The 25,295-nt window shown below is 41.2% G+C and overlaps 1 protein-coding gene across 4 annotated transcripts in view; it reads left to right on the top strand.

Moving 5' to 3' along the window:
* The window catches only part of Ano4 (anoctamin 4), a 300,336-nt gene that overhangs the window by 177,363 nt on the left and 97,678 nt on the right, over positions 1–25,295 (top strand). For 3 of the 4 annotated variants that reach the window (XM_036169505.1, XM_036169502.1, XM_036169503.1), the window contains 2 exons: positions 376–420; positions 18,491–18,622. In XM_036169505.1, coding sequence (XP_036025398.1) covers positions 376–420; positions 18,491–18,622 — 177 coding nt within the window. The remainder of the gene's footprint in view (positions 1–375; positions 421–18,490; positions 18,623–25,295) is intronic. The other variant, XM_036169504.1, reaches the window with a different exon arrangement.

Below are 25,295 nucleotides of genomic sequence, written 5' to 3'. Positions count from 1 at the left end.
GTTAAATTATGTTTGCTGCCCTTAGTCCTCTGAGTCTCCCTTGATGGAAGTTGACCTCCACTAAATCCATGCAAAATACTAATCCCCCTAATGTATCACTCTGCCTGCTCATGTGCTGTCGGCCAGATGCAGCCCTGAAAAAATAATAGTAATGAGAGGAAGAAGTAGTGATAGAAGCCGTGCCCTAGGGTGTCGTGACTCCACGTGCATGCCCCGTGTCTGTACTGCACTTCTCCTTGTTAATCTCTCTTTAGTTTTTTCTTCTTCACCTCTTACAGGCTTCTATCTCCGATCTCCTTTCCTTCCTTGCTAGTTCAAACTGTAACTGACGGTGGGTTTTCTTCTCGACTGGCTTCATTTTTGCTGTTCTTCCAGGAGAAAAATCTATTACCTGCCCCGCCGGTACAAGTTCATGAGCAGGTTAGTAGCATGCTCTGTCCCTGTGGTTTTGTCTGCTGATGATGTACTCTACCAATGACAAGGACCAACAAGCCCAGGAGGATGGTAGATGAGGCCCTGACTGCCAAGCATAGCCCCAAAATAATGTTTTTGCACTACACTAGCCTGAAAAATAAAGTTGCAGATGCCCTTCTCGGAGTCCTTCCCTTTGCCCGCACAACAGCATCCACAGGTGTGTTGAGGTTGCCCCTCGTCTAGCCTGACCTGTAAAACCAATTGCCCCAAATCCCGGCCGATCAGAGAAATTTTGGCCTGGAAGCTGTTGTCTTCCACATAACTTTCTCCCTCCACTGCTCGTAATTTGAGAGATCAAAGTGCAAGTGGTCACCCTGTCAAAAAGCTGGTGGCTACTCCTGCATCATGGGAGAGGCCTTGGTACCGGTGACATTTGGTTTGATTCACATTGTGTGGGAGAGCTCTTATGGCAATCTGCGTGGAAAAAAAGAACCCATTGGACGAACGTCCTTCCCGTAATCTGTGTCCTTCCGAAGCTTGTTTTCCTTGTTGTTCTATTAGAAGCCAAGGAAAAAGGGGAAATACCAGTTATGTCCTCGACATGGCTTCATTTTGTGATGATGGTGACTGTAACTTCAAAATCTTAATTGGTCTTATACACCTCCTCCCCCTGAGCTGAATTGATGTCTTGAATGGGCATCCCTTGGGTTTCTCTGAAAATCATGAAAAGGTAATTCAGTTCAGTGAGATTCAATATGTAGACCCACTGTTTATAGTCTATATGTAACATAAAGAATATGTGTAACATATAATATATATTCTTTATAGTCTATTGTAACATAAAGAATTAATGTAAATGGGGTTGGGGATTTAGCTCAGTGGTAGAGTGCTCGCCTAGCAAGTGCAAGGCCCTGGGTTCGATCCTCAGCTCAAAAAAAAAAGAATTAATGTAAATAAAGAAATATATAATATATATTCTTTATAGTCTATTTATAATCTGTGTAGACTGGTAAGAAATGCACATCAGTGGGTGTCTTCAAATATGCATTTACCAGCAGAGTATGGCGAGCAAAGCAGCTTCCACAGAAACTGAGAAGGTGTGATTTCTCACCATTTCTCTTTGCAGCTCTTTCATTAGGCAATAGGTATGGCGTTTTCACTCACCATGATTTAGATTACTCCCTGACCACAGAATGCTCTTGGTAGAAGTTTTGTACCACACTCAAGCCCGTGTCAATAGTTCTCAAATTTCAGCCAGCATCAGAATTACCTGGAGAGTTTTAAAGCACAGATTTCTGGGCCCGACCACACATTTGTTTCCACCACTGTAAAATGAAAACATTTCTACCCTATGGGATTTCTGAGGGCTTCATGTATAACCTATGTTCAAAGGTGATTGTCATATTCATGAAAATAATCTCAGGTGTATATATACCTCCTATTCTACCTCTTACCTCACTCTGTTCTTGTTTCTTCTGACGACTAGTCTTCTAATTCTAGCAAGCCCTGATTTTATTTACCAAGTAGCCATTTATTTATATTCCACAAAGTCCCCACTTATGTGCCCCTATTTGTACAGCTCTGTGCCTTATACCTCAGGGTTGTACTGGGCTCTGCACTCTTCCAATCAACCTCTTGAATTCTGCACATGCTGCTCCAGGGTAACTTCTAGGATCCATTTGATGCTCTTCACGCTCGCTACCATTCCTTATATTCCTGTCTTTGTTCTGATGATTTGAAAGCAAATTGTCCTCTATGGCCAAAATGAAGTGAAAAGGCTTGACCTAAACACAGATCTGGATAAACAGTCTTCTTGCATCTCTTGCCTCCTTGTCTATATTAATGTCCATGGCTCCAAAATGCATTATGCAGCTTGGATCTCATATTGTTGCAGAGTAGTCCTTCTGGATAGTACTTCCTTTACTTTCACCAAGATAATACCTACCCAGGCTGCAAAACTCAGTTCCCATGATTTGACTTTCTGAGTAGGTCAACGATAACTCCTTCCTTTTTCAAGTTGGTACCCTTTATCCCTGTCACCTCATGCTGCAATCTGTTTCAGAGATTCCCATCTCCTCAGCAGGATGGTGTGGGAATCCAAGGATAGTATCTGTTTCACATTTTCAGCATCTAGTACCTAATATGGGATGAGTGAATTCATGAATCTCATACATGTGGAAGAGGAGTGGAGTGGGAGGAAAGGTGGACATACACACACACACACACACACACACACACACACGCACACACACACACACACACACACACACATACATACACACAGTGGAGTGGGAGGAAAGGTGGACATACACACACACACACACACACACACACACACATATATACCACACACACACCACACACATATATACCACACACACACACACACACACACACACACACACACACACATACATACACACAGTGGAGTGGGAGGAAAGTTGGACACATACACACACACACACACACCACAATATACACATACACATTTTACACACATACACACATACCACACATATACACATATACATATTCATGCATACACACCACACACATACACACAACCAAGTCTGGCTAAAATGGGAGACACTGACTTTTGGCTGAAATATGTGCCTAGCAATGGAAGATGGGTGGAAAGACTTGAAGACTTCCACAATGGCAGAAGGAAAGAGAATCTCACAGTTGGGTGAGTCATCGATGTCAGCAAGTCCAGTCATTCATGAGACTCTTCATCCTCTGCTCTGCTGCCATCCAGTTCATATTTGAACATGCTGGAAATGGGGACATCCATAGTCCATTTGTCAGTGGCTCTGATGACTAGAAAGTTCTTTAAAATAAGCCCTAACAGTTATTGTCTCAGGCTCACTCTCTTTCATTCTCTGTGCTCTCTAGTCTTTCTCTCTCTCTCTCTCTCTCTCTCTCTCTCTCTCTCTCTCTCTCTCTCTCTCTCTCTCTCCTCTCCCCATTTTTTCTTTTGTTTCTCTTTATCTTTCATTTTGAATCTTAGTTCTGCCTCCAAATAGACCAAAACAAAACAGAGGAAAGTAGATAAAACTGTGAAGTTTTAAACGAAGGGTTAGCACTTCACAGGTGTTTGGAAATGGAGAGTGGAAAATGAATCTTTACTTCTGAGGAGGAAAAATACAGCTGAAGGAAAAAGAAGAGTGGAGACCCAGTGGCAATTTCTCTTAAAAATCTGCATTCAGCGGACGAGAAGAGACAGAAGAGGGTGAACAGAACAGTCTGGGAACAGAGGGGAATCAAGAGCAGTTGACATCAACAGCACCAGAAACAAGTTTACGTAGAGGTGTGCATTCTCCAGCTTCTGATGGGTGGTCAGCACATTTTCAAGTCATTGGTAATGGCCATAGTAGCACTCTCTGTGGAAACAGCTTCTCAAATATCTATCAGGATTACTCAACAGCTGGGTTTCTGGTTCAATAAGTCTAAATGGAGTTGATAAATGACCTTCCTTTTAAATAGTAAAGGACGCTGCTTCTGCCAGGAGACAGACATGTTTTTGTTGTTGTATCTTTCTGTTTGGTTGAGACAGAATCCCACTTTGTAATCAGGTTGACCTTGAACTCACTATGTAGCCCAGAATAACCTAGAACATGCAGAAATCCTTGTTCTTCAACCTCCCAAGTTTTGAGATCATAGGTACACAGCACATAAGTGCTAAAGACAATAGTTCCAGGAATCATGACTATCAAATGGAAGTTATTAGAAAAGTTTATTAGAATAAGTGTTCAGTGCTGTTTTGATAAGGAGTATGGGAGAAGGGGAAAGGCAGGAAGGGTTGAGAGCAGGAGTCAACAGCAGGGAAGCAGAGGAGACTTAATTTGTGACTGTGTTCTTCAAGTATGAAGAAGACATAGTTTGAGAGAACATGAGCTTGCTTCTAGAGCGAAGAATGGCTTAATAGCCACTGACCTCTATCATGAAAAAGTTGACATTCAGTGTAGAAATTGCCACCTTGGAACAACTGAGACAATGGAACATACTGGAAGAATGTGGCAGAACGAAAGAAGAAGAAACCCCAATGATGGCAGTGAGTGTGACACATTGGCTGGTCAGGGCTCTCAGGACATACGCTTCAATGTTCACATGCAGCATTTTATTTTGGACAGCACTGGAGTGACAGCACTTTCTGAAGCCCTCTGCCTAGTGGCTAATTTAAAATGCAGTTAAAAGCCAGATGATGGTGGCGCATGCCTTTAATCCCAGCGCACGGGAGGCAGACCCTGGAGGAACTCTGTGAGTTTGAGGCCAGCCTGGTCTACAAAGTGAGATCCAGGACAGGCACCAAAGCTACACAGAGAAACCCTGTCTCAAAAAAAACAAAAAATAAAATAAAATAAAATGAAGTTAAGAAGAAAGTGTGCTATGTATTTCACTCATGGATTCACCCCAGGATAGACTAATTGAAGTGATGAAGAGCATCCACCCCTTGTTGCTAACTCTAAAATTCAAGTACAAAAACATCGCTGCCACTTGTGTTATTAATAGCACCCCAGCAATGAAACACTTGACTTTCAGTGTTCTGAAATTCTCCCGGCATGCCGTATGTGGGAATTCAATTTACTGTTTAATTTCATCTACATAAATTGTATTTAATTCCATTAGCCCATGAAAGTACTCTCCAACCCAACTTTCCTTTGAGGATAAACATATTTAAACAAGTCTAAAGTTTTTTAGCAAGTATAAAACACCTTTTCATAAACATCTTTATATATAAAAAAAATTCACCCAACTCCCATAAAACATCCTCGTGTAGCTCAGACTCATATATTTGTAATAAGTGCCTTTTAATCCCTGTACCTGGTCTATTAAACACTGCTTTGATTCTAATCTCTAGGCAGGTTTACAGGCATTATAAATTATCTATTCAATAAAGGGGGAGAGTTTATCATCTCTTCTTTGCCTGATTTTTTTCCAGGATAAAATCATTGTGGAAAACAACCTTCAGAAACTATTACAAAGTAACAAATGTAATTATTGTGGGCAGTTATAGTTGAAGTCTCATAACTCCCCTTTCCCTCCACCCTCACTGTGAGCATGCTGCTTAAGTTTATCCTTTATGGTACTAGACTGAAGGAATGCTAAGCCCTATGCATTATAGGCTCTGTTTATTACAATCATATCAGATGGGCATACTAGCAGAATGAGGAATGATTTGTATTTTTCCATCCCTACTATTAAAATTTAATATTTGCAAATGTTCTAGGACCCTTGGACTCATCTATAAGATAGTTAAACTATGCTCCAAATATGAGTCCTGTGACCTAAAAGAGTGGTATTAGCTTCCAAAGCACCTAATTCCTACCCAAGGAGATGCTGTGAATGCAGGGGACCTGACTCTAAGAAGAGAAAAGGGAAATCCAAGCCTCCTGTTGTCTGCTGGGAGTCCAGGAGGACTTCACTTCCAGCAGACAACGGTTATGAGCTACCTCTGCTAGGAAAACCTACCAACAAAAGCTCCTCTGTAGCCTCCCTCTCCCCAAATGTACTGTTAGAACACAGGTCTAGAATATGCTAGTCTAGGGAAAAGCAACTGTCTCTAAAGAAGGCTCAAGGAACATTGCAGGAGGAGGGGACTGGAAGAACATAAGAGCCAGAGGATCAGGGAGTTTGCTATGAGACTGTGTCTCCTGCTAATGTCAGCCATAAAATCTTACCAACATGACCACCCATGCACGAGCTGAACAAGGATGACACCGATGACCACATCCAACTAGACAGGGAAGAGCCTGTGAGGCCTCAACCCTGCACAAAGAACTAGAGCAACTGAAGAATGCTGGGAGTGAGAGGGTCTTCCCCAGTGAATGCACACCAATTGGTTGTCCAGTGCCAAATTAGCCCTGAAAACACACATACAAGTAACATTATATGAAACTAACAGGTTATATTTAGGAATGTATCCATACATACATATATTCATATGATAACAATTAGTGGAAAAAAGAGGCAATGAGTTTGAAGGAGAGTGGGTAAGTATTTATGGTGGTTTGAATCTAATTGGCCCCCATAAGCTCATAGTGAGTTGCACTATTAGGAGGCGTGGCTTTGCTGGAGTACGTGTGGCCTTGTTGGAGGAAGTGTGTCACTGTGGAGGTGAGCTTGAGGTCTCATATATGTTCAAGCCATGCCCAGTGCCTCAGACCACTTCCTGTTGCCTGCTGGTCAAGATATAGGAATCTCAGCTCTCAGCTCCTTCTCTAGCACCATGTCTGCCTTCACACCACCATACTCCCATCCACCATGATCTCTGCCATGATGATAATAGACTGAACCTCTGAAACTGTAACCTGCCACCTCAGTCAAATGTTGTCTTTATAAGAGTTGCCATGGTCATGGTGTCTCTTCACAGCAATAGAAACCCTAACTATGACAAGGTGTATGGGAGGGTTTGGAGGGAGGAAAGAGAAGGGAGAAATGTACTTATATCATAATTTCAAGACTAAAAATTTTTTTTAAAAAGGCCTGTTTCATAAATTTCATGTGAGGAAGTCACTAGTGTTGACTTCCTCTAGGTATTTAGGGCTCAAAGGAAAAGTAATTTTCTTCTTGTCCTTCAGGATAGGTCTACATTTGGGATCATGCATGGAAATCATGTATAAAGGTCTTTGACAGGCCAACTTGCCAGGAGTAAGGAAGGTCCTTTGCATGTGACCTTTTCTCTAGTCATCGCCCCTCTAAGGGTCCCAGGGTTCACATGAAGCCTTCTTAAGATCCACCAGGAGAGGAAGCCATTTGTTCAGAACTGGAAGACCTGCCTGTTCGCCTGTGGTGCTTTGCAGGTGTTTTTCAAGAAACTTAACTGCCGCAAAAACTAGAAACTGCCAGACTCACCATCCAAAGAAGTTTCTATAAAAGTAACTCACCTTGTAGTTCAGATATTAACTTGTGTTCAGGCCAGACATGCCCAAGTGGTGATCCATCTTCTTTTTATTGATTTGCCTGTGTAGTCTGTAGAGGGTGTTTTCTCAGTAAATAGGATAAACAGAACAAAGTGACAATATATCCAAGCAAAATCAATGCTGAATCAGTCAGCCAAGGCCTTTGTGAAGTCTCCCTACCCCACCCATCTCCAGGCCCTGGAGACCAGGAAGTAAGCTGCAATCCTATTCTAAGAGATGAATGGAATACTTTCTGGTTCATTCATTTTGCTACTTTAACATATCAGCTTTGCCTGTTGTGAGATGTTTGTTAGAAGTGATGCAGAACTGATGACCCTCACATATAGGGGATGATTGTAACCTTTTAATTTCGATTGGAACCCTGTACCTCAAAATCCTGTCGTCATCATTTTCTTGATCCTAGGAACCAGCATTAAGTGGAGCCCTTTGCATACCCAAGAAATTGTGTAAGCATTGGTATAGCCAAATTTCTAAGCAGTCTTATTAAAAAACACAGAGCCAAATATAGGGGTGAAAGCCTTAGAGGTCAAGGAAATAGTAAGAGCCACCAACCAACCTTACTTCACCAGCTCTGCAGCTTCCAAAATGCCAAGACTTCCTGTCTACCCAGGCTTTTATTGCCTTGCTGTTCTGCCCTCTCATTGGCTCTGAGCCCAGCTACCTCACTTCCTTGTCACTGCCTGTTTGTACAGACCTCCAGGAATCTATGGTTGGTACTGGCATTAAAGGTGTGTGTTAGCATGCTTGGCTCTGTTCCCTAGTATGGCCTTGAACACACAGAGACCCTGCCTGCCAAATGATGAAATTAAGGGCATGTGCTACCACTGCCTGACTTTTGTGTTTATTTAAAGCAGCTTACTATTTCCTCTGATCTCCCGGCAAACTTTATTTATTAGCATACAAATAAAATATCACCACATTTCAGCACAAATAAAATATCACCACACATTGGCATTCACGAACTTGATTAATACTCACACCATAAACATGATAGGCACCGTCATCTTGGGGAGGCTTAATCTCCCTCACACTCACCTAGCATCTCACTCAGATAGCAAACTAAGCAACTAGACTACAAATCAGCATCTAGCAGTCTAACTCATCCCGGTATGTGGAAGATTTTATACTCATTGCAACAAAGTTCTTTAGTGCCTTCATTTATAATAACATACCATGATATCACTGCCTAGCCCCCACCAACACATCATTATTAGCATAAAGAACACATAATCAGTGACCATTTTGGAGATGACAGCATTAAAGCTTGATGAGGATGAACATCTTATGGCAGGATTCAGTGGTACACAGAGACGAACTGGAGAATTTAGTAAGAGCTCTGTGCTCTCCAGCCCACTGGTTTTCGTGTTCTTTCCTCTTTGCATGGCTGAAGTCTGAGATTGGCAGTTTGGAGACACAGTGTGAGAGCAGCCCAGGGGAGCTCACATTCACTGTCTCACAGAGACATGGACTCTTCTCCCTGCCTGGGAAGTGGGAAGACACAGAGTGGCAACCTTACTACTACCTTGGGTGCCTGGATAGCCACAGACTGGTTTCTAGGGCAGGCCAGACTACCACTGCGTTTAAGAGATGTATCCATACAACACATTGCCATGAACTGTGCTGCACACACCAACATAAGATGATTAACCTGACTTCTAAGTCCTATATTTGGGCTTGTCAGCTAATTTCTTTGTTCAGGGTCTTCAATGGCCAAAATCAAGGTATAGTGCCTGGGCTCTCACCTGGTCTCCCAGAAAGGTAATGTACATCCAGGCTTCTTTAGGTTGCTGACACAGTCCAACTTTATACCATCAGCGGGCTGAAATCAGCATCCTTGCAGGCTGCTAATGGAACGTCATTCTTGACTTGTAGAAGTAACACACCCTACAACTTCTTGTCCTCAAATACAGTCATGTAGGTCACATGGTTCTTTTGATCTCTCATGTCCCCATCTGCTGTCTCTCTTGCTTCCATCCAGAGGTAGCTCTCTAACCTTTGAACTTCGTATGTGGTTAATTGATCTTGTCTGAATTAACCAGAATGTTCTTCCCTAAGTCCTACAGCCATATTTCTAACTTCTAAAGCTCTCACACCACAGATCCCTAATATACAAGTTCCTGGCATTAGAGGAAGAACACCTTTGGGAGCAATTCTGCCAACCAGGAGGAAATCACACAAGCTACTGGCCTTGTTTGGGTGCTGGTGTCTTCTGTCATTGTGGAAAGCATTGATCATGGAGTAGGTCTCTTAGAACCTGGGTGGCCCATGCTTCATTCTGCGTCCTGTGCAAGCTCCCAGTGCTCCTAAACCCAGCAAGTGTCTCAGTTTTACTTGAGACATTCTTTTGAATGTCTTCCTTCCACTGTGGTATTTTGCTTCATTTTGTTTGTCTGCTTTTGTTTTTTAAGACAGGGCCTCAGGTAGCCCAGGCTGGCCTTGAACTCCTTACTTCCTGCTTCTGTCTCCCAGGTGCTTGGATGACAGCTGTATAGTATTTTTAAAATCCAGTTCTTCTGCTTTCTGTCACTTTCCCAATAGTCCTAAGTGTTCCTTTAGAAATCATAAATGCTGGATATATGTCAGGAAACTTCTCCGGAGCTTTTCACATGCATCATCATTTATGAACTTACTAACCACCCTGAGGGTCAAAAGGATGACGATGATGGTGGTGGTGGTGGTGGTGATAGTGGTGGTGGTAGTGGTGGTGGTGGTGATGGCCATGATGATGCCAGTCATTACTATTACCCTGTTTTATAACTCTTGATTCAAGAAGGTTGGTGACATTGCCAGTAGACCAGAAACAGGTTTTAGGCATGATGGTGACAAAAACGAGCTTCACTTTCTATGCCAAGCCAGTCTCCCCTCACTCCACCCTTGCTTCCTTTACCCTTCATTTTTCAATTAATTAATCATTTTCATTACTCCACTGTGCTCTCTCTTTACTTCTTCACATTTCATTTAAATTGTGGTGCCACAGCTGGCTGCTGAGAGATGCCACTTCATTCCCATTGAGTATTTATGTTTGATTTTTCATACAGCTTCATTTGTTTCTGTCCACACTGAGAGCCTTTACCCAGCTGGACTGAGTTCATAGTCACAGAGCCCGGATTCTGCAAAATGCAATCCGGTTAGTACTGCAAGCTGGAGATGTGTGACAGGTAAAAGCTCTGGGCCGATGTCTTCTTTCTCGAATGGATTATAAGGCAACCAGGTGAAATAAAGCCAAGAGCCATGGGGCAGGCAACCAACTTAATGTGTGAGTCCCCTTAAGGAAGAAGTCACTGAGCTTGCCCAAGTGAACTTCGACAGGAAGTTTCTGATGTACAGTTCACCTTGACTTTAAAGGAAAAGGGGAACTGTTGAGAGGCACACTATTTAAAAAAAAAAAAAAAAAGAGCTTTGTGATAAACCATCAGTCTTTGTTAAGTAAAAATTGGCATTAACTTTTTTAAGTTAGCATACAAACTATTGGGTTTCATTAGAGTATTTTCATGCCTATATGTCATTATATTTTGTTCTTGTTACTAGGTCTGTTTTTGAAGTTATTATGCTTTCTTCATTTGTGTTTTTGGCAAGTCTGTTATTGATACAGAAAAACTATTCATTTCTATATGTTGATTTTTTTTTTTTATTTTGTTACTTTGCTGAAAGTATGTACCAACTCTAATATTTTTCCGGTGGTACATTTAAAGCCTTTTAAGTACAGGATCATGCCATCTGCAATTAAGGACACTTCCATTTCCTATCCTGTGCATGTTCCTTTTGTTCCTTTTTCTTTTCTCATTGTCCCTGCTAAGGCAAAGCACTGTGTGAGGAGAGTGAGCATGCACGTCTCATCCTGGTTTTAGAGGAAACGCTTTCTGTGTTTTCGCAGAATGTGGTTGTGCGTTTGTCTTACACAGCCTTTATTTTGTTGAGCTCTGTTCCTTCTGTTCCCGCTTTCTTCAGAACTTCTGACAGGAGGAGATATGGAAACTTGTCAAAGGCTTTCTTTGTATCTGTTCAGGTGATTTGTGATTTCTGTCCCTAAGTCTAATTATCCATTGTATTATAGTTATTGATTTGCATATGTTGAATAAACCTTGCCTTTGGAATGAAACCATCTTGGCCATGGTATATTACCTTCTTAATGTGTTCTTGAATTTGGTTTGCAAGGATTTTATTGAGAACTTTTATGTCTAAATTCGTTAGAGAAACTGGTTTATAGTTTTCTTTTCTGGTTGTGACTTAACTGGTTTGGGCATCATAGGAACACTGCCTTCATAAAGATTGGTAGTGTGCCTTCCTTTCTGTTCTGAAGCAGTTGGAGAAGAATTAGTTTAGCTGCTCTTTAAAAATTTTGTGAATTTAACTTTTTTTGTGTGTGGAATTTTTATTACTGCTAGAATCGCATTGTTTAGTGTGGATGTGTTTATAGCTTCTTGGTTTAACTTTGGTAGGTCATATTCATAGTTATCTTACAATTTATTCATTTCTTCTAGATTTTTCAATTTTAGAATTTAAGTTTTCAAGGTACTTCCTAATGATTCTCTGGACTTTGTAGACTCTTTTATAACATTGTTTTTCTATCCATAACTTTATTAATTTTGTTCTTTTCTCTTTTTTGTTTTTTGTTTTTGTTTTTGTTGTTGTTGTTGCTGTTTTTCAAGATAGGGTTTCTCTGTGTAGCTTTTTGCGCCTTTCCTGAAACTCACTTGGTAGTCCAGGCTGGCCTCGAACTCACAGAGATCCACCTGCCTCTGCCTCCAGAGTGCTGGGATTAAAGGCATGCATCACCACTGCCTGGCTCTTTTCTCTTTTTTTGGCTTGGGGTTTATCAATCTTAGGTCTTTCCAAAGGACTAAATTTTGTTTGATTACTTATGTGTATGATTATTTAGAGTTCCATTTCATTCCGTTTTGCACTGATCTTTGTTTTTGTTGTTGTTGTTGTTGTTGTTGCTAGTTTTTTGTTGTTTTGTTTTTTGCTACCTACTACTTAGAATTTGACTTTTTGTTGTATTTCTGAGAAATTGGGGTACATTATTAGGTCATTTATCAGACCTTTCTGGTTATATTCAAACTTAACATTCATAGTTACAGGCTTTCCTCTTAGAACAAATTAGCTGTATTCAGAAGGGTCTGATAAATTAGGCATCATTTTAATTTGATTCTAGGAGGTTTTGGATGTCACCCTCATATTTTCAGTGACTCACTGCTTACTAAGATTGTATTCCTCTGTCTCCAGGTATTTTAATAGTTCCTGAATTTCTCTGGTTATTGATTTCCCTTTTTATTCCTTTATAGTCTGACAAGAAAGAAAAATTACTTGATTCTGTTGTATTTGTTAGTTTTAATATAGTTTCTTAGAATGAGTTCTATTTTAGAGAGGGTGCCATGGGCTGCTAAAAGGTCACTTATTTTGTATCTTTCGGTCAGATTATGCTGAAGATCTCTGTTGAGTCCATTTTGACTAACGTAGTTTAAGTCCAAAGTTTCTTGTGGCCTTTCAATCTGGAGGCTCTGTGTAAAGATGAAAGGATAATGCCGAGTGGATCCACTCTTATTGTTTAATTGTGTAAAGATGAGAGGATAATGCCGAGTGGATCCACTCTTATTGTTTAATTGTGTAAAGATGAGAGGATAATGCTGAACTATCCACTCTTATTGTTTAATTGTGTAAAGATGAGAGGATAATGCTGCACTATCCACTCTTATTGTTTAATTGTGTAAAGATGAGAGGATAATACTGAACTATCCACTCTTATTGTTTAATTGTGTAAAGATGAGAATATAATACCGAACTATCCACTCTTATTGTTTAATTGTGTCAGTGCTTGTGTGACCTTTTGTGCTCATTAGTACTTGTTTTATGAAACTGGAAGCCCTCTTTCAGTGTGTGTGTGTGTGTGTGTGTGTGTGTTTTGCTCCCTTTATTAATATGTAGTGGCTTTATTTCTTCTGGATGCTTTATCATGAAGTTTACCTCCTCATTAGAGTAGACTAGACCTGTTTATTTGGCTTATTTGGGGTTCCCATATGCTTGATAGATTAACTACTATCCTTTGATGCCCACTCTGTGACTATCTTAGCAAGTGAAGTATTTTTCTGGGGACAGTAGATTGTTAGTACTTGTTTCTTAATCAAATTAGCTAATCTTCCCCTCTTTGCTTATTTAAGGCTAGTGTTGAGGTTCTACTGATTTTGTGGGTTGTTTTCCTGGTTGGCTAGATTATTTGTTCTTTTCTTTCTCTTTTATATTAGTATTAGGCACAAGGTGGTTTACTGAGCTGAGGAGTTCTGATCTTCTACAGCAGTACTTCTCAACCTTCCTAATTCTGACCACAACCCAAAATGATTTTCATTGCTACTTTGTAACTGTAATTTTGCTGCTGTTATGAATTGAAATGTGAATATCTATGTTTTCTGATGGTCTTAGGCATCCTCTGTGAAAGGGTTGTTCGACCTCAATGGGTCACAGCACATAGGTTGTGAACCACTGTTTTAAAGGAACCTTGATGCCTTGCTTTTTCATGTTCTTGTATTTCTAGGTTGCAATTTGTGCGTGTGGTTGTTTCATTGTATCTAATTTGGGGTGATTTCTTATTGAGAAGTTTATTTTTCCAAGAATGTTTTTTTCAAGCTCTCATAAATGTATATATTACTATATATTATATTGAATATATTCTCCCATACTCTCCCACTCTACTCAAGTGCTCAATCCTCAAAACCGCTAAGATTGTAAACAAACTGCTGTAAGAGCAAAGTGTGGAAGGCACAGGAATATACTTAAAATTGACTAAGGCCCTCCACTCTATCACCAATAGCAAAAAAAAATAGAACCTGGAAAAACTAAGACAAATGTGCTATGAAGCTGAAAGTTATTTAAGATAAATGTGTGAATAGTGAATAAAGTAAAGGAAGGAGCTGGGGAATGGGAAAATAAAGGAGAATCAAGGTTAAATAAAGGAGGGGGAAAGTGGCAAAGAGTGTTGTGGAAGGGAAGAGAAAAGAATGAACTACCAGGGAAGAGAAAAGCAGCAACCAAAAGGAGAAGTAATGTAAGCAGGGCAGTGAAAAATACAACCAAGATCTTCAGAATAAAGCCCACATGTTACTAACAGGAGAGCAGACTGCAAAACGGGGGGTGGTGGCATGGCCCCAAAAAGAAACAGAAGAGAAGGAAAATAGAAAAGGTTGGTCCATGGAAGTGAAAAAATGCTTAAATGAAATTAGATAATTGCATGAGGAAGAATTACAACCATAAATATTTTTAATACAGTACAGCAAAAATACTACTAAACTGTAGTAATAACAGTAATTGAAGGAGAAGCATAAAGAACTAAATAAAATGAATGTTAGGGTGGCTTGTTCCTGGGCCGCAGAGCCTTGGAGACTCTCCACGTAGGGTGCTGTAGGGTCAACTGAGCTTGTGGACTTGTCTTTCCTGTGATGTCACTTGTATCGAGTCTGTATTTGACACGTGTCTGACGTTTCCCAGAGCTGTCTTCTCTTTTGTGCCCCCCCTTCTTTGCATACCAGGGGTCTCTACTGTCCACACCTCGCTGTGGATTCTGTGAGTTAGACACAAGTTCTCTCTCACCATCCCCAAATTCTCCAGACATCTCCCCTAGCTGGGGAATGTTCCCCAAGCTCATTGTGAGTGTGGGAAGCAATCCTGGCATTTACATAGTGAAAGAACCTATCTTTGTACTTTCAGCATCCTCTAAGTACTAATCACTCACATGGAGGGCTACATCTCAGAGTTCTTGGGCTACAGAGCAGTAGATGGAGGTTAGAATGGTTCCGGAATTTGATTGCATCTGCTGACTGAGACTGAGGGCTGGCAACTCTGGTGTTATTCTGTTGGGCCAAAACGACTGAGGACTCTGAGCCTCCTGCATCCGGCACTCTTCAGCTTGTTGATGTACAGCCCTCCTGCTCTCACAACTGCCTGATAAGGTTGTCTCCGGCTTTGGGACTGGGGGAGGTTAAACTCATCTTCCTAGCTTATGATTGCCATGATTGCTTAGAGCTTAGGATGGCTGCATTTTAAACAACAGGTTCTCCCTCAAGACAGTGCCCAGCCCCTAACCTTTAAGTCATATACAGTGGTAAAATGGATTCCCTTTCCATGTTTGGCCTGTCCCTGAGAGGACTAGCTGTCTTTCCAAAATCACCAACTGGATTGAGACCTGTGAGGGCTATAGATGTGTCCTGAGGGTAGGACTTCTAGTCTTTTCTCACCAGAGCCCTCTAGCTGCCTTTGACTAAGGCTTCTGCTTCCCCTCCCTGAAGCAGGACGTTCTATGGCTTGAGCTATATATAACCCTGTTTCTTCTTAACATGGCCTTATCTGTTTCTTGGCACCTTTGAGGAGTTTTATTAGCATTTTTGTGGACTTCTGATGTTCTTTCTTTCTTTGGAGTCATGTCTATTCCTCCATGCACTGGTTCTTCTCCCTAATGTGGTAACAGGGAGGCAATTTATAGCCTGCCATTTTTCCCAAATGCTTTCTTAAATTCTTATGTATTATTAGAAATGGGTAATAGAAGCCAGCACTTACTGTTTATCAGACACTGTTCCAAAGAATAGTATGTATAATATATATAATTTAGTTTATTTATAGTCCCGTGAACTGGGTGTTATCATAACGCCCATTTTAAAGATAAAAGTACTTGAGGCAAAGCAAAGTTAGTGTACTTGTACAAAGTTGTGCTGTTTGCATTTACAAAGCCAGGATTTTAATCCTGACACTCAAGCATCAGAGTTCATGTTCTCAATTGCTATGTCAGGCTGTTCTGCTAAGTCACATCATCTCACTACATTCTAAGCATTGCTGTTGTGTATATTCATGTCTTTAGGTCTCTTTAAACAGGAAGAAAAGTGATGGAGATAAGAACATTCTCTCTCTCTCTCTTAGGCTCTTTCAATCTACTCTTCTTTCCTGGTTCCATGAACCTGGGCAGAATTCTAACTTCTCTGTATGTGAAGAAGGGATAAAGAGGGTTTTTTATGAGAGAAACATTCTAAGGTTGCTTGAGTATTCATTCAGGGATTCTGCGAGAGTACAGCTACCACTAGACAGAGTGGGCATGATGAGGCTGGATTATACTGAGAATAAAGGAAATAGTACAAAAAAATGACCATTATTCTTGTGCTGCTTTGCCTGGACCACAGGATTTCCAGATAGCTGGAAAAATATTACTTGGCAATGTGTCTATGAGGGTGTTTCCAGTCAAGATGAGCATTTAAAACAGTAGAGTGAATAAGAAGTTGGCCCACTGGGGCTGGAGAGATGGTTCAGCAGTTAAAGGCACTGGCTGCTCTTCAAGAAGACCTGAATTCAATTCACAGTGTCCACATGGAAACTCACCACCATTTGCAACTCCAGACACAAAGGATCCAGCCCACAGATACTGCATGTGTGTGGTGCACAGAAATATGTGTAGGGAAAATACTCAATACATATAAAATTTTTAAAATATTTAAAAATAAGTTGGCCATCATCAAAGTGGTTGGACACCATCCGATCCATTGAGGACCTAACTTTAATAGAATCAAAGGATGGAAAATAGCAAATTTGCTCTCTGCTTCAGCTGGCACCTCCACTATCTCCTGCCCTCAGATATAAGCACTACTATCTCTGTCCTTCAGACTCACATAGGGCTTTACAACAGAGCTTCACAAGACTGTGGAGGCTAAAAAGTCCTGTTAACTGCAGTCTGCTAGCAATGGTCTAGGAAATCCCATGGACCTAGTCCATGTATAAAGGGCACGAGTGTTGGAGGCAGAAGATAAATTTGCTCTTTGAGCTTCTATTTATCTACCGTTCACCTTCTGCTTCTATGTGGGATCTCAACATTTTTAATGATGTGTACTAGTGATAGCCAAAGTCTTGACTCACTCTGCCATGGTCTCTTCTGGAAACATGCTCAGAAGCATAACTAAAGTAATGTTTTTACCAGCTACCTGGACATCCCTTATCCCAGTCGAAGTTATCTACAACAATAACCATCACGTTCACTTAAAATAATAAATTGGTGTGCACATGTTTTAATTGGAAAAAAATAAATCCTGCCTGAACACTGTTTTCAGTTAGCAGATGTAGAAATCATTAAGATATTTTCTTCTTTAGGGAAATGTGTTTCTTCCTTATCCCTCACATGGAAACCCCTTTGCCAACAAACACAGTGATCCCTAAAATCAAGAGTCTAGTCTGGCTAATTTGAGCTGAATAATCACCTTTTGGGGGTCTCTTCTCTATGTGTAAAGTACAAATGGCTCCTGTGTGTCCTACCTCACATAGACACTGCTTGGTATATGTACTTGCTTGCCCAGAGAACACATTTCATAGTGCAGATACTGAGGTGCAATGCATACACATCTTAAAGTCTGCTGTGGTTTTGATCCTTCTAGCTATTTCCATGAGCAAAGCTGAGGTATTTCTATTAACTGACCAGTTGGAAGGTAGATGTTATCAGTAGTCAGGATGACTGAGGGTAATGTCAGTTTGGAAAACGTCTTTTCTAAACCACAATTCATCACTAGCCTATTCCCTTTCACCTGATGATTTTGTGCACAGTGGCCAGAGTGACACCTATGCACCATGGTACCCCAGGGACAGGAGAACTCTGCACTTTGAAAAGCATGGTAAAAGCTAAAGAGGCAGCTATCTGTCTGCTATTTTGTCAGAGAAGGTGTGACGGGCAGAGAGCCAAAATCAGGACCACATGTTGTCTGTACACAGTTGGGGTGTACTATTGCCCCAGCCCCAAGTTAACCACAGCTAATGCTCTTCTCTGACCTCACCTTTTCTAGACACAAATTGTGTTGTTAGTCTCTACAAAATGTAACATTTGATGTTGAAAAGGGCTCTCTACTTCCTTTTCCAGAGCCTTCCCAGCTGCGACCAGTCCATCATTCATTAACATGTGGGTGAATATGTAATCCAAATCTGTTTAAAGATAGTGATGTTAAGGCCACTTGGTGAACCTGAAAGAATACCAGGTCCCCAGCTGTCTTCTCTCCATCTGGAAAAATGAGACTGTTCTGAGTGTAGTGAGACTCCCTGGAGGGTGCGGCGTTGTCTCTACGACTCTGTGGAGACTTCCCTCCTGTGTTTCAGGGTGATGCTAACATGCTGTACCCTTTGGTCTTGCCTTCCATGTACCACAGGATCGATAAACAAATAAGCAGGTTTCGGAGATGGTTACCTAAGAAGCCAATGAGGCTGGACAAGGAGACACTGCCAGACCTGGAGGAGAATGACTGCTACACTGCCCCTTTCAGCCAGCAAAGGATCCATCAGTGAGTGTTCGGTGGGAAGGCCTACATCTGCCTAAGGATGTACAGCATGGTAGGGCCTGCCCCTGTGGGAGGGGCAACCTAGAGACCATTCCTCTTGAGACTTTTATCCTTATTCCTTTTAAATCAGCCAGGGGTGGGGGATGGGACCATAATCCGCCATTCTCAGGTGGCTTCAAGTGGCCCAGTGTGTTTGGTAACTGACCCTCTCTGTGGTGATTTAGAGACCCAGATTCTTTCTGTCTGTGGCTGTGCCTCTTCCCAGTACTCAGAGTCCAGGCAGAGGAAGTGGCACGTGTCTTCCATACTGAATGAAAGTTTAGTGTGTTTGCTTGCTTTTTCTGTGGTTTGCTGCTCAGTTCTCCTTCCCTTCAGCAGTTAAGCAAGTGACGGCAGGGAGAGGCACATTTCCTGGCAGCCTACTTGCCAGCTCATCCATCAGTCACTTTTGTCACACGGGCAGAAAGAAAAAGTTGGCTGAGTAATGTGACCTGGAAAGAGTTGCAAAAGTGATCAAGAATTTACCCTGAGCTTCCTAGGATGACAAGGAATGATGTGAGGAGGCAGGGTAGGTGATGGCAGAGAAAAGCACACCACAGAGTACATACAGCTGGGGAGAAGAGCAGCCTCCCAAAGAGAGCATGATCAGGTCAGCCCAGCCTATGTTCAGACCTGGTGACGACTTCAGTGAAAATGACTTACCTGAGGGATGGAAAGGGGTGACAGATTGTTTTACAAACAGGTTGCCAATTGTGATTTTTTTTTTAAATGTAAACCAAATGGCAGTTGTCAAGAAGGTTCAAGGAATGCAAGGTGAGTGCATGTTTTAGCAACAGAAAAATCAATTAAACTCTGGGAGCAAAGGAGAGAAGAAAAAACGATGTATAGATGGTCTGCATTGAAATGTGTGTTGTGCTGGAGAAGATCGATGTGTAGTGCAAGGGAAGCCATGGGAAACCTGTGAAATAAGCAAACCCTGCATCCCCACAGGTGTCTGATTGATACCAACCCAGCCTCATTACTTGGACATATAAAACATGAAGCTCACAGCCCAAAGGCCTCCACGGAAATTAGCAATCAGATGGTACGCGATATTAAACCAAAGATCAGAATCTATGGGCGTTTTCTCAAGGAACAGAGAGAAGCTAACATGTTTCTGCTTTTCATTTCAATCCTGGGAGGTCTTTTTAGAGCAGTGATTGATGTTTTAATCCTTCACAAATGGAGACTGGTTTACTGTACAATTTGCCTTTGCTTCTTTGGATGACTGGAAGCTTGCCTTGCACAGTGTAGAAAGAGCTCAACTTTGTGGATAATGGACATATGCGTGGATAGGTGGGTGAATGGATGGACAGATAGGCAGATGGAAGGATAGAGTGGAAAGGTGGGAAGTAGATGGGTTATCCGTGGAGTATATGGAATACTCCACTGGAAGTTTTAGGTTGTTTTAAGGGAGTAGAGCAAAGTGGAATGGAAAGTGTGCCACCACCATCTTTTTGCCTGTTGTGTTCCTGATGTCCTTATTGTAGGGCAATGCTAGTCATCGTGTCTCTCAAACTTAGTAGCATCTAGATACTCTCCAATATTACTAGAGATCACAAATGAGAGTAATATTTTGGTAAGTATTTTAAAATATAGAACAATTCAAGTGTGATAATATATGGGGATCATGGTATTCTGCTGTCTCAGAGCTTTTCAACACATTTGCAAATCAGTTCAGGGAATAATTAATTAGTTCAGCAGTCACTAATTCAATGTCTGTACCTTTGCAGGCATTATCGGAATATAAGCCAAATAACACGGTTTTGACTCCAGCATGGTAATAGATACTATGTTTTAAATAACTCCAACTAGTCCAATAATGCACCTTAAAAGCAGAGTGGAGGCACTCTGGATTTGGAAAGATGTTTGAAATGATGAAGGTTGATTACTAAGAAAGGGGTTCACATGGATATAGACTTGGCCAGCTAGGTAAAGAAGGCAACATATCCTAAGAATAAGAGATGGTAAGGTAGGAAGAGCACAGACATTGGGTAGGATGGAGTACTTGGGAAACCACAAGTCGTTTTCTATAAATATTTCCGCAGATTCAGTTATAAGGTGTGCAGAGGGCCTAGCATTGTTGCTCAAAAAAGGAGACCAGGCTGAGACTTGAAGCAGGGCAGCTAAAGAAGAAAAGGAGAGGGGCAGCTGAAATAAACAAACATAATTACCAGAGTTCAGGAGCACTGAGAGAACAGAGGCATTGATATCATGCCAATGGGACATGAAAAATTAAGCAAGGTCCTAGATAGTATGGGTGATGGGAATTTCTTTCTGTTTGAAAATCATCGTGCCACATGGGTAACATCCCTTGGATTGGTATGTAAAAGTAAGATGTGAAGAATACTGCCTGCCAAGTTGGAAACAATTATTGATAGAATTAGAAAACGAAACTCCCTAAAGATGTTTTGAGGATGATATTAATGGGCTTAATTTAATCAGAAATAGCTGTTTAATGAGCTCTGGGAGCTGTGACATGAGATCCCAGCTTTCCACATGCATACCAAGGGCTCGTGTGATATGTTGGTTTTGCAAAAGTTGCTCATTGTGTGTATTCTGGAGCAACAGAGAGTGATGGAAATTGTGGGTCAGGAATGTGATGGATGAAATAGAACTGCGAGTTTAATAAATCATAATCAAAATGGGGAAGTGTTAAAAACAACTGCTCAGTAGCTCCTATATCTGTCTCCTGGGTCCGTGCTTTATCCATGCTGAGCTCTGACCTCCTTAAGTCACCTTGTACTTTTCTCTTCCCTCCTACACTAGTTCCTCCTTCCACCTGGAATAACCTCTCCCTTAGACTCCCATCTTTCAGGATCTACCAAAGACATTTCTCCCAGAAAACTTTCCACGGTATCCAACCTCTACCAGGGATTCCGAGGCCTACGCAAACTTACCTGTCTTGGTATTATTTTTTCTTTTCCTTTTAGTATGGTATTTTTTTTTCTTTTAATAGAGTATGTTTTCATTTATTGCACTCACACTACAAGTCCCACCATTTTCAAATCCCACAGTCAGTGCTTACTGTGGTTTGTTCAGTGACTGTGTGAACCCAATACCAGACTATGTGGGTGAAGAACAGAGGCAGTGGGATTAGCAGAGTGCACACTCACCTCAGAGTAGACTCAAGGTCTCTTCTCTACATGCGCTGCCTCAATCATCCCCTAAGTCAGTACATGGCACCGATGCTTACTCAGTTGTTGGCAGCCGATACCAGGCAGCCAAAACCATATTCACTGTAAACTTATATGGTATCTTGATAAACGCATTCAATACCCTCTTTTGTAACTGGTTTGAATTACCCTGTGGATTATTGCTGATGGTATTCACCCTGTTAGGAAGAACACTATCCCAGGCATGGCTTGTGCTTGTTCACCATCCTCTTCTTGTTCTTAGAGTCCTCTTTACTAGGTAGCCTCCCTGGAGTTGTGAGTACCAGTCTAGTTTTCCTTTGCTTTACATCTAGTGAGTGAGTACATACCATGTTTGTCTTTCTGAGTCTGGGTTATCTCACTCAGGATGATTTTTTTCTAGATCCATCCATTTGCCTGGAAACCTCATGATGTCATTGTTTTTCTCTGCTGAGTAGTACTCCATTATGTATATGTGCGACATTTTCTTTACCCATTCTTCAGTTGAAGGGCATCTACATTGTTTCCAGGTTCTGGCTATTACAAACAATGCTGCTATGAATATAGCTGAGCATGTTGCCCTGTGGGAATATGCCCAAGAATGGTATAGCTGGGTCTTAGGGGAGATTGATTCCCAGTTTTCTAAGAAAGCGCCATATTGATTTCCAGAGTGGCTGTACAAGCTTGCATTCCTACCAGCAGTGGAGGAGAGTTCCCCTTGCTCCACATCCTCTCCAGCATAAGCTGTCTTCAGTGTTTTCGATCATAGCCATTCTGACAGGTGTAAGGTGATATCTCAGAGTCATTTTGAATTGCATTTCCCAGATAATTAGGGATGTTGAGCAATTCCTTAAATGTCTTTCAGCCATTTGAGCTTCCACTGTTGAGAATTCTCTGTTTAGCTCTGTAGCCCATTTCTTAATTGGACTGTTTGGCATTTTGATGTCTAATTTCTTGAGTTCTTTGTATATCATGTGAACTTTCAGCATGTTGATTTAAAGGGGTTGGTTTTCCTGGTGTCCTCCATTCCCTCTGGCTCTTAAACTCTTTCTGCTTCTTCTTCAGCAGAATTTCCTGAGCCCCGAGGCCAGGAATTTGATGGTGACATCCTATTTGGGGCTGAATGTTCCAAGAACTGAGTATTCCAAGTTCTCTCACTCTCTGCATCATGTCTGGCTGTGAGTCTTTGTATTTGTTCCTATCTGTTGCAGGAGGAAGCTTCTCTGATGATTCCTGAACAAGGCTCTGATCTACAACTATGAAAGAATGTCACTAGAAGTCATCTTAATGCTACATTTTTTTAGAGCAGTAGTATGGTTTAACCCTAGTTTCCTGGGCTATCTAGTCTCAGATTCTTGGTCACCCAAGTAGTGTCATGTATGGGCTCCATCTCATGGAGTGGGCCTTAAGTAAAATCAGATACTTGTTGGTTACTCTCACAGAATTTGTGCCATCATTGCACTAGTATGTCTTTCTGGCAGGACACCATTGTAGATTGAAGGTCTTGTGGCTGGGTTGGGTTTGCACTTGTCTTAGGACAGTGTGCAGAATTCCTTCATGGACCAGAGATGCTGGAGCATAGAAGTGAAGGGTGTCTATAGGTATCTACTTGACCTCTCCATGTTCATTGAGTGGTATAGGTGTTGTTTTCAGCAATGGGGCTTGCTGTCAGTTTGTGGAAAGCAGCCTGTAGTCTTAGCAACATCCTGGGTTGTTTTGGAGTTCCTATGGGATCCCTTTGGCCCATAATTTAATGAGACGCAACCCAATCCTAGTCCTGGAAGCTTTGGGGCTCTGACTCTCCCATTACTTGGTGATTTCTTTTAGATTGCCTTAATATACATTATGTATTCTAGGAAGCTTCTACTGTATTAAGTTTCAACACTTCCCCTCAAATAGTCCTTAATTTTGGCTATCTCTCCCTGTGTTCCTTCCCTCATGCCCTGCTCCTCCTGCCTACATGCCCCTCAATCCATCCATTGTAACTGGAAAGTTTTCCTGTGTTCCCCCCAGTCCTGCAGCTGCTCAGACCCAAATAAACACACAGAGGCTTCTATTAAGTACAAACTGTATGGCCATGCATGGCCTATGGCTCAAACTTCTTGCTAGCTAGCACTTGTAACTAAACTCAACCCATTTCTGTTCATCTATATGTCGCCATGTGTCCTGTGGTTTACCTGTGTGCCATTACATGCTACTCCCTGGATGGCGGGATAATGTCTCCTCCATCTCTGCCTTTTCTTTCCTGTCTCTCTCTTAGATTTCTTGTCTGGCTATATCCTGACTCACCATAGGCCAGAGCAGCTTCTTTATTAACCAATCATAGCAACACATATTCATATCATGCAAAAAGACTTCCCACAGCAATCCATAACTATTTATTCTATTTTCCTTTCCTAACAAGATCTATTTCCCCAAGTCCTTTACTCTATTCCTAACTCAGTGGTTCTACTATAGATTGTTTCTTGGTTATCATTGGCTTAACAGCTAATATCCACATATAAGCAAATACATACTATAGCTGTCTTTTGGGGTCTGGGATACCTCACTCAGAATGATTTTTTTCTAGTTTTATCCATTTGACTGTAAATTTCATAATGTCATTTTTTTAGTGTTTAGTAACACTTCATTGTGTAAATGTACCAAATTTTCTATTGAGGGACATCTAGGTTCTCCCAATAACTCGTTGTTATGAGTAGAGCAGCGATATACATGTTTCTGTGGTAGGACGAAGTGTCCTTTGGGTTTGCCCAGTAGTAGAATAGCTGGATCTTGAGGTAGATCAATTCCCATCTTCCTGAGGAACCACCACACTGATTTTCATAGTGGCTGTACAAATGTGCACTCTCAATGAGTGTTCCCCTTACTCCACATCCTTTACAGCATGAGCTATCATTTGTTTTATTGATCTTAGACATTCTAACTTATAAGATGAAATCTCAAAGTAATTTTGATGCATATTTCCTTGATGGCTAAGGGTGTTAAACATTACTTTAAGTGTTTCTTGTTTATTTGAGTTTCAGTGAGTTTGAGAATTCTCTGTTTAGATCTATAACCCATTTTTAATTGGGTTATTTCTTTTCATAGTAGATAGTTTTCTGAGCTCTTTATTTATTTTGAATATTAGCCCTCTATAAAATACGTAGTTAGTAAAAAAATCTTTTCCATTCTGTAGCTGCTATGTTGTCTGAATGACAGTGTCCTTTGCCATGCAGAAGCATTTCAGTTCCATGCGGTCCAATTTATTAAGAATTGATCTTAGTGCTTATGCTAATAGGGTTCTGTTCAGAAAGTCATCTCCTGTGCCAATGAGTTCAAGGATATTTCCCACTTCCTCTTCTATCAAGTTCAGTTTATCTGGCTTTGTGTTGAAGTCTTTAATCCATTGGAGTTGAGTTTTTTGCAGAGTGATAAGTATGGATGTATCTATATTTTAGAATCAATGAAAGCAAACTTGTATAGGTAAGCACCTTCATAGGTCTAAGATGGCAAATGGTTACTTT

Source organism: Onychomys torridus, chromosome 20 (genome assembly GCF_903995425.1).
Source record: "Onychomys torridus chromosome 20, mOncTor1.1, whole genome shotgun sequence".
In the NCBI taxonomy this organism is placed as follows: domain Eukaryota; kingdom Metazoa; phylum Chordata; class Mammalia; order Rodentia; family Cricetidae; genus Onychomys; species Onychomys torridus.
Note: the sequence above shows the minus strand (reverse complement) of the source record. Positions and strands in the feature narration are given on the sequence as shown.